The sequence below is a fragment of the Nicotiana tomentosiformis genome, chromosome 8 (assembly GCF_000390325.3).
Source record: "Nicotiana tomentosiformis chromosome 8, ASM39032v3, whole genome shotgun sequence".
NCBI classification, from domain to species: domain Eukaryota; kingdom Viridiplantae; phylum Streptophyta; class Magnoliopsida; order Solanales; family Solanaceae; genus Nicotiana; species Nicotiana tomentosiformis.
In genome coordinates, this window is record NC_090819.1 from 130,391,970 (window position 1) to 130,405,492 (window position 13,523).

The 13,523-nt window shown below is 32.4% G+C and overlaps 2 protein-coding genes across 2 annotated transcripts; one reads left to right on the forward strand and one right to left on the reverse strand.

The window, feature by feature from the left end:
- The first annotated feature begins 636 nt into the window (after window positions 1–636).
- LOC104100606 (putative ripening-related protein 1) lies at window positions 637–1,339 on the forward strand. Its single transcript, XM_009607873.4, has one exon. It carries the CDS (start codon window positions 670–672, stop codon window positions 1,258–1,260), a length of 591 nt encoding a protein of 196 aa, XP_009606168.1. The 5' UTR covers window positions 637–669; the 3' UTR covers window positions 1,261–1,339.
- Window positions 1,340–1,801: 462 nt separating this feature from the next.
- On the reverse strand, window positions 1,802–7,073 carry LOC104100607 (AT-hook motif nuclear-localized protein 5-like). The gene is made up of 5 exons (XM_009607875.4): window positions 6,020–7,073; window positions 5,334–5,401; window positions 4,683–4,814; window positions 2,459–2,620; window positions 1,802–2,374 (listed from the first exon to the last, which is right to left on the reverse strand). Exons 1-5 carry the CDS (start codon window positions 6,501–6,503, stop codon window positions 2,153–2,155), a joined length of 1,068 nt encoding a protein of 355 aa, XP_009606170.1. The 5' UTR covers window positions 6,504–7,073; the 3' UTR covers window positions 1,802–2,152.
- Between the last annotated feature and the right edge of the window lie 6,450 nt (window positions 7,074–13,523).

Sequence of the window (13,523 nt, forward strand, 5' to 3'; positions counted from 1 at the left end):
TTGATACCTGCTTTGATGCCCGACTAATTCATTTTGCTCCGAGAAGTCTAACTTTGGAAGGATAAAGCGCTACGTACCAATGATGACATCATTCTCAAGATTTGAACCCGAAACTTTTTACCCTTTTCCATCTCTCTAAAGGAAACTTCTATCAAATCCCATAATAGAGCGCGTGCTCTTTCTCTCTTTCAATTTTAATAATGCTACATGAAAAAAGAAAAAAAGAACATAATTTCAAATAGGACTAAATAGTTAAGATTTTAAAAAAATTATTTAGAAAAACTTCAAACAAGATTGTATTTTCAGAACTAATGCACATGAACATAGTAAAAAAAAATTAAAATATTTCACAACATGTTTAAACAACCTAATTTTCAAAATGTCACGTCTACAAAGCAAACAGTAGAGTTGCAACATTTTTTATTTGTATATTTTCTTTTCTCTAATAAAACCAAAATTTTCTTAGTAGAATTTAGTGACATTGTTATTGTTCTTGTCCCTTCATTTTCTTAGTATTTTTACCCCATAGTGTTCCATGGTTTTGATTTACATGACCACCCTATTTACTGCCAAGTATAATTGGGCGGCAAAATTTTCGTATAAATAGCAAAGCAATTATATCAGCTTTTCACCACAAAAAACATCTTGTTTAATTCACAACTACTTAAGATGAAACTTATAATTGCAAAAATGAACAAGGGAACTTATTTCAGCCTAGTTCATTTTGTTACTTTCTTGATCCTTATTTCCATGGTTTGTACTAACACATTAGTGGAAGCTCAAAAATGCAAGCCAAGTGGAAAAATTAAGGGTAAAAAGCCCCCAAAAGATCAATGTAGCCCTGGTGATGAATGTTGTAAAGAAGGAAAACTTTACACTACATACAAATGTTCACCTCCAGTTTCTGGTCACACGAAGGCAATTCTTACCATTAACGACTTTGACAAAGGTGGTGATGGTGGCGGTCCATCTGAATGTAGTGGCACGTATTACCATAACTCTATTCCGGTGGTGGCTCTGTCCACCGGATGGTACAGTAAAGGAAGACGATGTTTTGAAAACATTACAGTACATGCAAATGGGAGGAGTGTGAAAGCCATGGTTGTCGATGAATGTGATTCGGGTGAAGGGTGTGATGCTCCACATGCATACCAACCTCCTTGCCCGAATAACATTGTGGATGCTTCTGAAGCAGTGTGGAAAGCTTTAGGTGTTCCTAAGAAAGACTGGGGTTGGCTTGAAATCTCCTGGTCTCAATAATGAATGATATGAAATCTGCTGGTTTTCAATAAATACTCTGCATATCCCAGAGGAACTGATAACAAGTCTCAGTTCCCTTCATCATACTCTTTCTTTGTTCTTGTTTTGTTTTCCATTCATGTTATCATATAGTACAGAAGTTTCTACTTGCTTCTCTGTCAAAATGATCAATTATATATATACATGCATCTGTTTGAACTGAATTTGACAAAATTAATCTGCTTATCCTATCATCTTTCCTTAAGTCGAGAATCTATCGGAAACAATCTCTCTACCCTCAGTAGGTGAGTAAGATTTGCGTAAACTTAACACTCATCAGACCCCACTTGTGGGATTACAGTGGGTTTGTTGTTGTAATCTACTTGTAATAGTTTCATTGAGTCAAGAATCATGCAAAACTTTATCAGAATGAACTGTATGCAGAAATCCTGGCAAAACAGTTTGCAGTGTTTGCAAGCAAAAATAAAACAATGGTTCTAAGAAATTAAGCCATAATATCATAGTATCTAAAGTTTATGGCATAATTAATGAAGGATTGATAGAGGCAAAAAGATCTCACCTTTGGCTTGTTGATTAGTCCCGGAATAAAAAAAATATTCTATGTTTACTACAGAAAAGAGATCAAAAGCAAATCCACCACTTTTCCTCAGACAATTTGGTCCATCACACTTAACCTTCTACAGATGCAATAATGCATTTTACTTTCAACAGCCATCATCCCCTAACATTACTACTTAACAGTACCTAAAAAGAAGAATTTTGTTACAGAGTTAGCATAATCCATCATCCTACTAATAGGCAGACAGTTAAATCGTCGAGCTGATCTCCTGGCGCACGTTTCATTTACAAAAGCACATATATACAAAACATGTGTGCATTGCAGTGAATTGTGTCATCCACGCGTCAGGTCAATCCCAGTCTGGGAATTTCTTACATCTGGCCGGGAACTTGGAGGCCAAACAGCCGTGCCAGAACCTGAATTAGGATCTTGACTCGGAGTAGCACCAATTGGTGTAGATGACTTTTCAGCAGACTCTTTCTCCTCTTTAATAGGAGTACTACTTTCTGGTTTGCTCTTTACCTTTGGATCATATACAAAGCTGCATACAACTACCTGCAGCAAATTTGCTTGTTACACAGAAAACAGAAAACAAATACTCCCAAAAGACTGAGAGATAAACAAGCATTCAGCAAATACCTGAACAGGGCTGGCCGCTATGAGCCTACCCCCTATAGCACCTCCAATTACATGCCCATCAGGACTACAAACCGAGATACTTATACCACCGGTGCGATTGCGTGGGCCACCAGTTTCAGCAACCAAGTATGAACCAGACAAGCATAGTATCTCAAAACGGCCCTGCACAGAATAGGAAACATGTAGTTTTCAGGATACATGATTTGTCACAAGCAGAATGACATGCACATATGGCAAAAGGAAAGGAGAGAACGGAAATTTTAGAGGGGAGAGAACACAAAGGGAACAAAGTTGTTATAGACATTTTCCAATCAGTGTCAGCATCCATTCACATGATTTATAAGTGTGAGCATGTGCATGAAAAAAGATGGTCTAAGTATTGAGACAAAGATTGAGCAACAAGGAAGACACATATTAAAAGTGTTTCAACTGAAGTAACAAAGTGCTAATTTCTCAATTTTGCATCGACTTTGTCACTATCAACAATTCAGATGGACTTGTTAAATCGCATGTATCACATTGCCAACATGTAATGAAAAGAGAGGATTGGAGAGACAAATAAACCTAAATTAGAAATTGTTACAATTATGTGCATGTTAGTTAGTAAAACCAAACTATTTATTGGAGGTTTCTGGTTCTCCAGTCATGGGTACTCCATTAAATTACCAGGACTTTTTGTATATGATCTTTATATTGACTAATATGTCGAAGTACTTGCTAAACATTTTATATTTGCAGCATCAAGTGTTTATATCTCATGTTCATATCCATTCTGTTTGTAGTTTTCCATTAAAAAAATGAAAATGACTTTCTCCAATCCAAAAATCATTGCTTTCTTGTTTCTGTAAGTATAATTTTAACCATTGTAAGGAAGAACAATAAGCAATCTTGAAAGGATGATATGGCTCTTTTTGATAACCGATGATGATATGGCTCTTATACTATCATTTTAAATAGAAATTGATGCAGCACTGAATTTCATTGTAATTTTCTAAGGCATACTACTGAATCACTATGGACGGAGATGGACCATTAAAGTATTAAACAAGAAAGTTGATAGACGAGTAAAGAATCAAAGCAGTATCATGGACCAATAAAAAGTTCTGGACCTTAGATACAGGAAAAATCTTAATCCACTCAAAAGACTAGATTGAAAAAAGGGGAAATTTTCCAGACATTCTAACGATAAACAAAGAGCAAAAATAAAAGCTTCACATACTTTCTTGAATCATTAAAGAAAGTATAATTCAGGTCTTTAACATTGAAGTGAAATTAAGTATGAAATATGTAGGTTACATGACCAGGTAACATGTTATAGAAGGCCTATAGTTTGGATTCGCATATGTAAGCTATATTGTTAGATATAAGAATGTTATATAACAAGTAACAATCACAACAAACAACATCAGCAATAAGGAATAATGATAGCTCATTTTCAGTTTCACAGGAGATAAGTTTGATACACAAGACATGTAAGACAATTATAAGTGTTGCCTGAGTTTGTTTTATTGAAATGTCATAGAACCTATATTGTTCTTAAACAGTTGAAAGGTCCTCGGACCCAAGACAAGAATCGAACATGAACAACTTAATGCTTTATTTTTATTTTAGACAAGCTTATGAAAATGCCTCTACCAATCGCATATTGCCAGTCGCGTTCAGTATTCCAAAAGAACCACCTGCTAATAACTTTTAAATCGTAGTGTATTATCTGATCTCTCTTAATCGCAAAACCAGTTGATATTAACTGTTAAAGTATTTTCAAAAGAAGCTTGAAGCTCCTAAGTAACAGCCACGAAGCAAACAGCCCCACCAGCCTCCCTTTGTCTCTTTCTTTCCCCAAAATAAAGGAAGTGGCAATGCTCCAAATAAAGTTGCTCTTAAGATGGGAGAATGAAGAGGCAATAATATAAAAGCTAGTCGTCAGACAAACCATGCCTCAGCATCTCAGCAGTTATTAACAAGAAAACAAGCAGAGCATCTTCCACAGTTTCAGCAATTTTTGATCAAAACATACAGCACCTCATTTTTTCACTATGTTTCAAACTCTCAATAATGTGCCTAATGGTATTAATCAGCTCTTCACTTTCCATTATCTCAATTAGGATCTCGAAGGGAGAATATTTTATGTAAAATCTCAGTCAAGAACTCTCAACAACTCGCTTACTGGTATTTATCAGCTCTCCAAGTCCAAGTAAATACAAAATATTAAACAAAGTCTAACCTCATAAGTAACAGTGGCACCAGAACTGGCAGGGGGGCGTAATGTTATAGCTGAAACTGCGCCATTAGCTGATAAGATACATAAAGCCCTAGGCCTCTGCTGTGCAAATGCCAACAATTTTGCCGCAACATCCTGTAAAATTGAAGGAGAATATATTTCTAAGTGCATTTCACATCAAGCAAAATAAAATACAGGTTACAAAATTTGGTGACAATAGAATGTTTAAGCACGGGCAAGGTTTAAGATCCAACATCAGTCAAATCACATTTTTCCACATCTGAAAGCTCTTCCCTCTGGACAAACATTGTGGGATAACCTTCCCAACAATGTCAACTCTGTTTCTGTTTTGGTTACCAAACGTGTGTCTTTGCTTGTTTGCACCATCTCAACTCAAGTTCCCGCCATAGGAATGAGTGAGAAGGAAAACACACAGACATTTACTTTACTTTTGTTTGTCAGGTAATGAAAATCACATATCAACATAAGACATCAATTTACTTTCATCCATAGCCCAGATTTATTGTTCGGAAGACTATACTCGGATCAAAAAAAGGCAAACATAATAAAAATACTCCAGTCATTCGCTAAAGATAAACTTAGTAGCATTTGCTCCTAAAAACATTATACATACAAAATGTGTGAAAGCAATACCTCTCCTACACCAATGTGTATAACATGAGGAGTAAAAGCCAATCCAGCCGAACTACTCATCCATTCACCTGCAGCAAAGCAATTTAATCTTCATAGACGATGACCAAATAAATAGGACATCTTGCGAGTTACCACTCCAATTGAGATATAATTAACCAACATGATTAGAATTATTGGGGGGAACTTTCCGCCCTACCCCAACACCTCCATCCTCCCTACCTGGAATTTATGGGGCCTAACCTTGGGAAGGGGAAGATCAAAATCATTATTACGCGATATGCAGCCATCAACATGATGCCGAGTGTAACCATTTAAGCAATTTAGGCAAATCAGCTCGCGTTAAGCCACAATAGGACAAGTCTAACTAAATGAGTGCAGGTGAATCTGATAAAATATACTATGAGTCTGCATAAATCATTTTTTCTATGCTAATTGTGAACAAGATTCAGGCTGTTAGCCCTGATTATCTGTGACAGGCAGCACCATATAGCGTAATTAGACACGAATAAAAGCTCAAAACAAGAAGCACATGAATAAAATAGGTCGCATGCTAACAATGTAGGGAAAATGTTATTTACCACTTCATAAATGTAGCATCAACATAACAAGTATAGCAAGGAAATGAAACAAACATATAAGTTTACACATATATGAAATATCATAACACATTAATGTTCATAACTCACCAACAGCAGCTAATTGTTGCTTCCACCCACTTCCAGGAGGCCGGCCCCGTATTCGCTTCGGCCCGGGAGTAATGGACCCACCACTTGAAGGGTTACTAGACAAAGGGGACAATGCTAAACACATGTTTGTCCCATCAGGACCATATTTCCTAGGCCTACCTCTCTTCTTTTTCACTGGATCACCACCACTAGGTGAAACACTAGAGGCCATACTAATGTTAATTCCATGACCAAAATTGGGTGATGGATTCTCAACTTGGTAAGTTGAGTTCACATTACCAGTACTACCACTCCCTACATTAGACTGAACTGCAATATTAGCATTTGTTAAGGACTTAAAACCAGGTGGTACAGGTACGCCACTGGGTGTCCCAGTTCCACTAGCAGCACCAGAAATTGGCCCTGAACCAGAACCACTAATCCCTCTGTTAAGATAGTAATTAGCTGCAGAACCAGATAGTGTCATTCCTTCTCTTACATCCATGCATTTACTCACTAAAATTTACACTCCAGAAGAAGAAAAAACTGTCTTGATCCTTCTATTTACTAAAGATTGTAACTTTTTGGAGTTTAATCAACCAAAACACAAAAACCAACAACAGAAACCTAATTAAACCAAGAAAAAAAGCTTTTTGTAAAGAATTCCTAACAAGGGTTTAAGATGGGTTTTTCAGGAAGTTGAGGAAAAAGCTAAAGATAACAAAAAAATGAAATCTTGGAGTGAGGAAAAAAGTAAAGGTTGAATTTTGAAGGAACAAAACTACTAAAGATCATACATTTAAGCTTTACTTAGAAGAATGCTTAATATTTGTAGCTCTAAAAGCCCACCCCACATAGTAATTTTGAGTGAAAAAAGATGAAAAAATTGTGCTAAGGCACATCAAACAGGAAAAGTGAAAAGAAAAAAAGAAAACCCTAGATTTGAAATGAGAGAGAAAGAGAGGAGTGATTGAACTGAAGTGAGTTTTTTGGGGAAAGAGGAAGAGGAGGGTGAAGACAAAAGCAAAGTGAAATAGTAGTAGAAAATTTTCAGCTTTTGAATTAAAGTAAGCAGAAGCCACCTTTCTTCATATAGGTAGAATATAATAATAGGATTATTTATTTTTAATGTAGGGGTTGGATTTAAGGGGTTTGGAAAGGGTTTAAGAAGTCAGGAATAATGTAAGGGTTTGTTTGATTTGTCACATCCGGAAAATATTTTTTTAATTCTGCGTTATATCACATTTATATGTCCGACTAATTTGCATTTGCATAAATGGCCATTTTGGAGCCACTTTTTAAATATTGTCACTGTTAGCCCATGAATTAAATTTGTCTGCAAAAACAAAAATTATCCAATAATTTTTAATTACGACTTTAGCTCATTGAGCTACCAGGGATAAAATTTAAATAGGGGACCCATAATTCATCATACGGCACAAATACCTCAACGTTTCATATCGAAATATTCTTCATTCTCAATATGAAAATCATAGTATAGTACACTTGTACTATTAATACAAGGGCTGATTTTTTATTTATCTCTCCATAATTAAACTTTCATAATATATACAATTACTATTTCATATGGAATAAAATATAAATTATCAAAAATATACAAAGTCATGTCCTAAATATAGTATCATGTTTATATATGTTTGTTTATTTTATAAGAATTTATGAACCATTATTCATCATATAGTAATATATGAATAGAAAAATTATACGACACAATAAACATATATACTGTATTTACAACTGTAGCTATACTTTTAGATAATTGTTGTTCATAGCTATATTTAAATTTTATAGCAAATCCACTTGCAGTACTGAAACAAGAGGTCAATTGTTTTGAACTGAAACAAAAGAGCAACAAGCGAAGGTCTTGAGTTCGACTCTTAATGAGATCATTCTATTTTTCTGTATTTCGCCTTCGTTATATTCGTTGAGTCGATATAGGTTGCATTCTTTGTATACACTCATCTATCTTGCCTTGGTTGTATTCGTCACGCGAAGAAATACATTTGATACCGGTAAATAAATACAATTAATACAGGCGAACAAATACAATTGATACAAGTTATATTCATTGCGCGAATAAATACAATTGACACAAGCTACATTCGTTATAAAAGAATTCAAGATACAAGTTGGTTTATAAAAGAATTCCTAAAATTAGTTTCTTTGGAGGTTTTGGGGGGACATTTGGTGCACCTAAAGTCCTAAAGTACCAAAATGTCTCTGTCAGATTACTATTATTAGTACAATTGCCCTTTTCTTTCTTAGTTTTCTCTCGCTCTTCAAAGCCTGTTCTGTACTATCTGATGAATTTAATGAGAGACCTTTGTGACCTTTGCTTTTTAAGCTTTTGGACACTAAAGTGTGACTAAAGAGAAAGACAACAGAGTGATTAAATAGAGGAAAGAGAAAATGAGAGAGTCAGTTTTTTGTAAAAGACAAACATAGTCAAACAAGGAGGGAAATTAAATTTTACTGGCTAGTGGGAGGAATATGTAAGAGTTCAAAATTATCCTTCATGCCCCTCAATTTTCCACAAACTGACATGAATGGTGTCTCAAAGTTTAATAATAGCATAATTGACCAAACTTCTAAAATTAAGTTATTTTAAAAAGTATTTTTTTCGAAAGTACTTTCAAAAAAGTAATTTTGGTAAGAAATAATTTGTATTTAGCTAATTAATCTATATTATATTAAAAGCACGAATGACCTTAGCAAATATCGTTCGCTTTTTTTACCCTTCTAAAATAGAGTTTACACTAGACAATATAGTTATTTTAATTATTTTCTTAATACTTAGAAATAGATATTTATTTTTTTTCCTAATATTTAGGACTAAATTTGTATATTTATTAGGAAAACTATTCTTTTTTTTTTTTGCACACAAGGCATAACCTATTTTAATAGCCTGTTTGGCCGAGCATATTTTTGGGCCAAAAGTGCTTTTTGGGTCAAAAGTACTTTTGGCCAAAAATTGAGGTATTTGGCCAAGTTTTTGGAAGGAAAAAAAGTGCTTTTGAGGAGAAGCAGAAGCAGTTTTTGAGAAGCAGAAAAAAGTAGCTTCGCTCCAAAAGTACTTTTGAGAAAAATACACTTAGAAGCAGTTTTCAAAAACTTGGTCAAATACTAATTACTGCTCAAAAGTGTTTTTCAAATTAATTAGTCAAACACAAACTGTTTCTCACCAAAAACACTTTTAAAAAAAATATTTTTGAGAAAAGCAATTCTCAAAATAAGCTGATTTTAAAAGTTTGGCCAAACAAGCTCTAAGTGTGTTCTCGCTAGGATTCCTATGCAAACTTCCAATCCCTATTATCTTAAAGCGCTAAACTTTTCCATCCATAAACCCTAAGAAGTTTTGTAAAACATCACGAGATAGCATAAATAATCTTAATACTAAGAAAATAAAATTCCCACATGTTAGATAGACATAATTGACTTTATAATTATGAACAGTTTCTTCCTCTAGATACTAAAAAAATCCAAGCATATCATGAACCCTAAACAACGAGCATTTATTTTTTGAAATAAATGTTCTCATAGAATAAAAATAATTGTTGATGTTCTAGAAAATAATTCTATCTAAAAACTTATCAAAAAAATAAATATAACAAAAAGCATAAATATTTAACACATCTAACAACCTAATAGTTTGTAGAATGAGTTATATACAGTCAATTGTCACATAATTAAAGTTGATCGAAATATTAACTTTTATACCTATTAAAAATTGAATTATTTCTTCAAAAATAAATCTACATTTAATTATTTTACATATTTATATGGAAGAATTTGCCTAATATTTTGGAACTTTAAATTCAACATAATTTAACTACAATTATACTGATAATTTTGAATGGAATTTGATTTAAGGTCTAAATCCGCACAAAACAAAAAAATTGAAATGAAATGTGATCACATTATAATATGTTTTTTTCATTGTAAGTACACACATAAGTTTAATCTTTGTGTTTAAACAATATCATAAGTTACTCAAAATCAATTATCGGCAATTGTCTACCGTAGTAGTGAGCCGGCGACATATAAAAAAAGATATAGATTTGGGATCAACATATATATATTTTTAGAATGTTATACATTTTATTTTTATTTTTATGTTTATTATGTGATTCTTAAAACTTATTTACTTATTGACACGGTGAACACGCACAAAACGCGTATCCTAAGACTTGTTTCAAAAATACTTATGAGCAGCAATTTTTGTTTGGTCAAGTTTTTAAAAAGTGTTTCTAAGTATATTTTTTCTCAAAAGCACTTTCAAAAAAGTAATTTTAAAGAGAAACTAGTAGTTTTTTTTTTGTTTCTACTAAAAAATATTTTTTTTCCTTCTAAAAACTTGACCAAATACTTTAATTTTTTAAAACAAAAGCAATTTTGACCAAAAAAATACTTCTAGCTATAAAAAGCAGCTTGACCAAACAAGCTACAAGTTTCATTAAAATGTAAGAAGTGCTATGAACTCAAATTTACTCTTCTTGATACCTTTTTTATTGTTTTGTTTGTAAAAGACACAAAAGCAATATAACTTTTCTTATATGTACGAACAAATATTAAATAATATTCCAATTTTTCAAAATCTATATTCATCATTTTTCCACTTAAAAAGCTCTAATTTTAAAACAAAGCGATTAATTTGTGTGATGTAACGAAGACGGTGATAAATCTTTGTTCCACACACAAACTTAAATGTATGAGTTATTCACATTTCACCACATTCAAAATACTATTTGCATCACTGTGGGCGATTTTGTGTCATTTCTCAATTGCATTTGAGAATCTAAAATAGAAATAAATATAAAATAGAAAAATGATACTCTAGCCACTGTAAAAATAATAGCTGAAAAAATATATAAAATTTGTATATTTTTTGTATATATATACATTATGTATGTCTGGTGCGGGCTAAAAGTGATAATACCCCAAATAAAATCTAGTAGAGAGAAAGACAAAGATATTTAATACTCACTTCTAAGGGCATCTCCAACCATTGCACCATTTTTTATACCAAAATGTTGCAAATTAACTGCAACCAATTATATTCTTCTCTCTCTTCTATATTATATTATTTTCTTTTATTTAAATTTATTTTCTTATTTCATAAAACAAATCTTTTTTTTTTTACATATTCATCCCATATAATTCATATTCCATTCTTATATAACCATTTAATATAAAGTTATTTTATACCATAAATTTTTAAATAATATAAATTGTAAGCAAATATTATACATTATAAATATTAATGGATAATTCAAATAAAAATAAAATCGTTGATAAGATATAATTAAATAAATATTACATTACGGTAAAACTTAGTTTAATTTCTACATGAATATTCAACTTCCAGGATTAGTTTGTTGCTCTCATACTAAATTATTGTTGTAATATATACAAAAATTAATTTATTAAAATTATATACCAAAATTAAAATATAAAATTAATATTATAAAGATAATACATAAAAGTATAAATAATTACAAAATATATAATGTGTTAAATTAAAAATGTTATATAATAAAAGATAATAAAAAAATATTGATGAATAGTAATGGTGTTGATGAATTCACACACCAAAATGATATAAGATATGGTGTTGGGTTGGAGCACCAAAACACCAAATCTTACGTAAACATTATATGGGGCGCCCTATTTGGTCGCCCCCATTTAACATATACCCATATTTTTAAAATTATTTAAAATATACCCTAATTTTGACAACTTCATACGCCTCTTTTTCTTCCTCCTTACATATGCGCTCCTTTCTTCCTCTTCTTTTCTGATGAGGCTAAGATCAGTTCAATTTAGGATTTGACCAAACCCATTATTTTTTTTTCCTTTTCAAAGAGGTTGTGCTTTTGAGATAAATGGTGTAAAAGGATGCTAGTGATTTTGAGCTGACCGTTTTCTCTTGACCAACCAAAAGTAAAGATCGCAGTTGTACAGTTTCATCATTGAAAATTATGCACAGAATTGTTCTTCAACTGTTGCCAAAATCTCAAAATATCACTGATGTGGAAATTTGCACTACAAATTGTCTGAAGTTTGCACTATCTGAAGTTCAAATATAACAAGCTGATTTTGTCCTGAAGTTTGGACTACAAATTGAAGAACTTCAGACTAATTTGTCTGAAGTTTGCACTATAAAGTGAAGTTTTTCCGATTACTTTTGTAAGTTAGGCCAAACTTCCGGTGAAAATATTTTGAAGTTTTGCTTTAATAAGTCCACACTTCAAGCAAAAAAATTCTCAAGTTCAAACTTCAAACATACACAATTGAATTGAAGTTTGCCCTTACTATAAACTGAAGTTTGTCTGATTGCCTTTGCAAGTCAGGCCAAATTTCAGGCAAAAATATCTGAAGTTTTGCTTTAATAAGACTATACTTCAGGCAAAAAATTCTGAAGTTCAAACTTCACACATACACAATTGAACTGAAGTTTGCCCTTGCACTATGAACTAAAGTTTGTATGATTGCCTTTGCAAGTCAAGTCAAACTTCAGGCAAAAATATATAAAGTTTGGCTTTGATAAGGCTACACTTCAAGCAAAAAATTCTGAAGTTCAAACTTTAGACATAAATTTTTACTATTTCAGGCCTGTATGTCTGAAGTTACCCGAAAAGCGTGTACACTTGTAATTTTTTTATGCAAAGCGGGTATAAGTTAAACGGTGACCCAAAAATTAGGTATAGATGCAAATGCCCCAAATCTTACACTAAAACAGCATTTGACCTCAAAAATAGTGTTGGGTTGGAGATGGTCTAAAAGAACTTCAAATGTATCAAACTGTAATCTTCCATTTACCTGTCGTACTAATCACCGTGCACTAATTTACATTTTAACTGTATGGAATGAATTTTAAGATGCAAAGTGTACTTGTTTTTCTAGCAACATCACCAACTTCTTGGTTAGGATTCTAATTTTTTATATTGAAAAGATTACATAAAACATGGAAATACTAAATAATTTATATTAATAATAATTTAATAGGATAAAAGCAAGATCTGCACTCCCAGTCCCCACTTATACTAAATGTATAACTACATTTCTTGGGATTTTGCAACTAAGAAAATTGTCACATAAATTATGTTATTAGTCCTGGTGAGTTTATGCGTCAATTCAAGTATGTTATGTAGAGTCCCGTATCTTATATTTTAAAAGTTTAATCCCACCAAATATATTTGAAAAGAAAATTCAAGACCCCAAAACAAAAGACAAATACATGTTGTACAAGAGGAGAAAACTGTATGCATTTAAAATATCAAATAAAAAAACTAGCTAATAGAACGTATGTTAACAAACAAATGCTGCGGTTCTCTCCTAATAAGCTTTCAGAAATTTGCAATTTTGTTTTGTGTGTAACCATCGTATCTGATACCAACAGAACCAACTAATCTGGATTCGCGTCAAATATGATTTATTGAACGAGAAAGTGCTCCCTATCATAAGTTTCTCTATTTACAAAGTTCAAACCCAAAAATTTTGCAAA

Bases quoted from the DNA above. Each gene is read 5' to 3' on its own strand.
- LOC104100607 (XM_009607875.4), bottom strand. From the start codon at position 6,503: ATGGATGTAAGAGAAGGAATGACACTATCTGGTTCTGCAGCTAATTAC. The intron at 5,402-6,019 runs GTGAGTTATGAA...GCTTTGCTGCAG, and splicing joins GCAACAATTAGCTGCTGTTG to GTGAATGGATGAGTAGTTCG. The intron at 2,621-4,682 runs GTTAGACTTTGT...TATTCTGTGCAG, and splicing joins GTGCCACTGTTACTTATGAG to GGCCGTTTTGAGATACTATG.
- LOC104100606 (XM_009607873.4), top strand. From the start codon at position 670: ATGAAACTTATAATTGCAAAAATGAACAAGGGAACTTATTTCAGCCTA.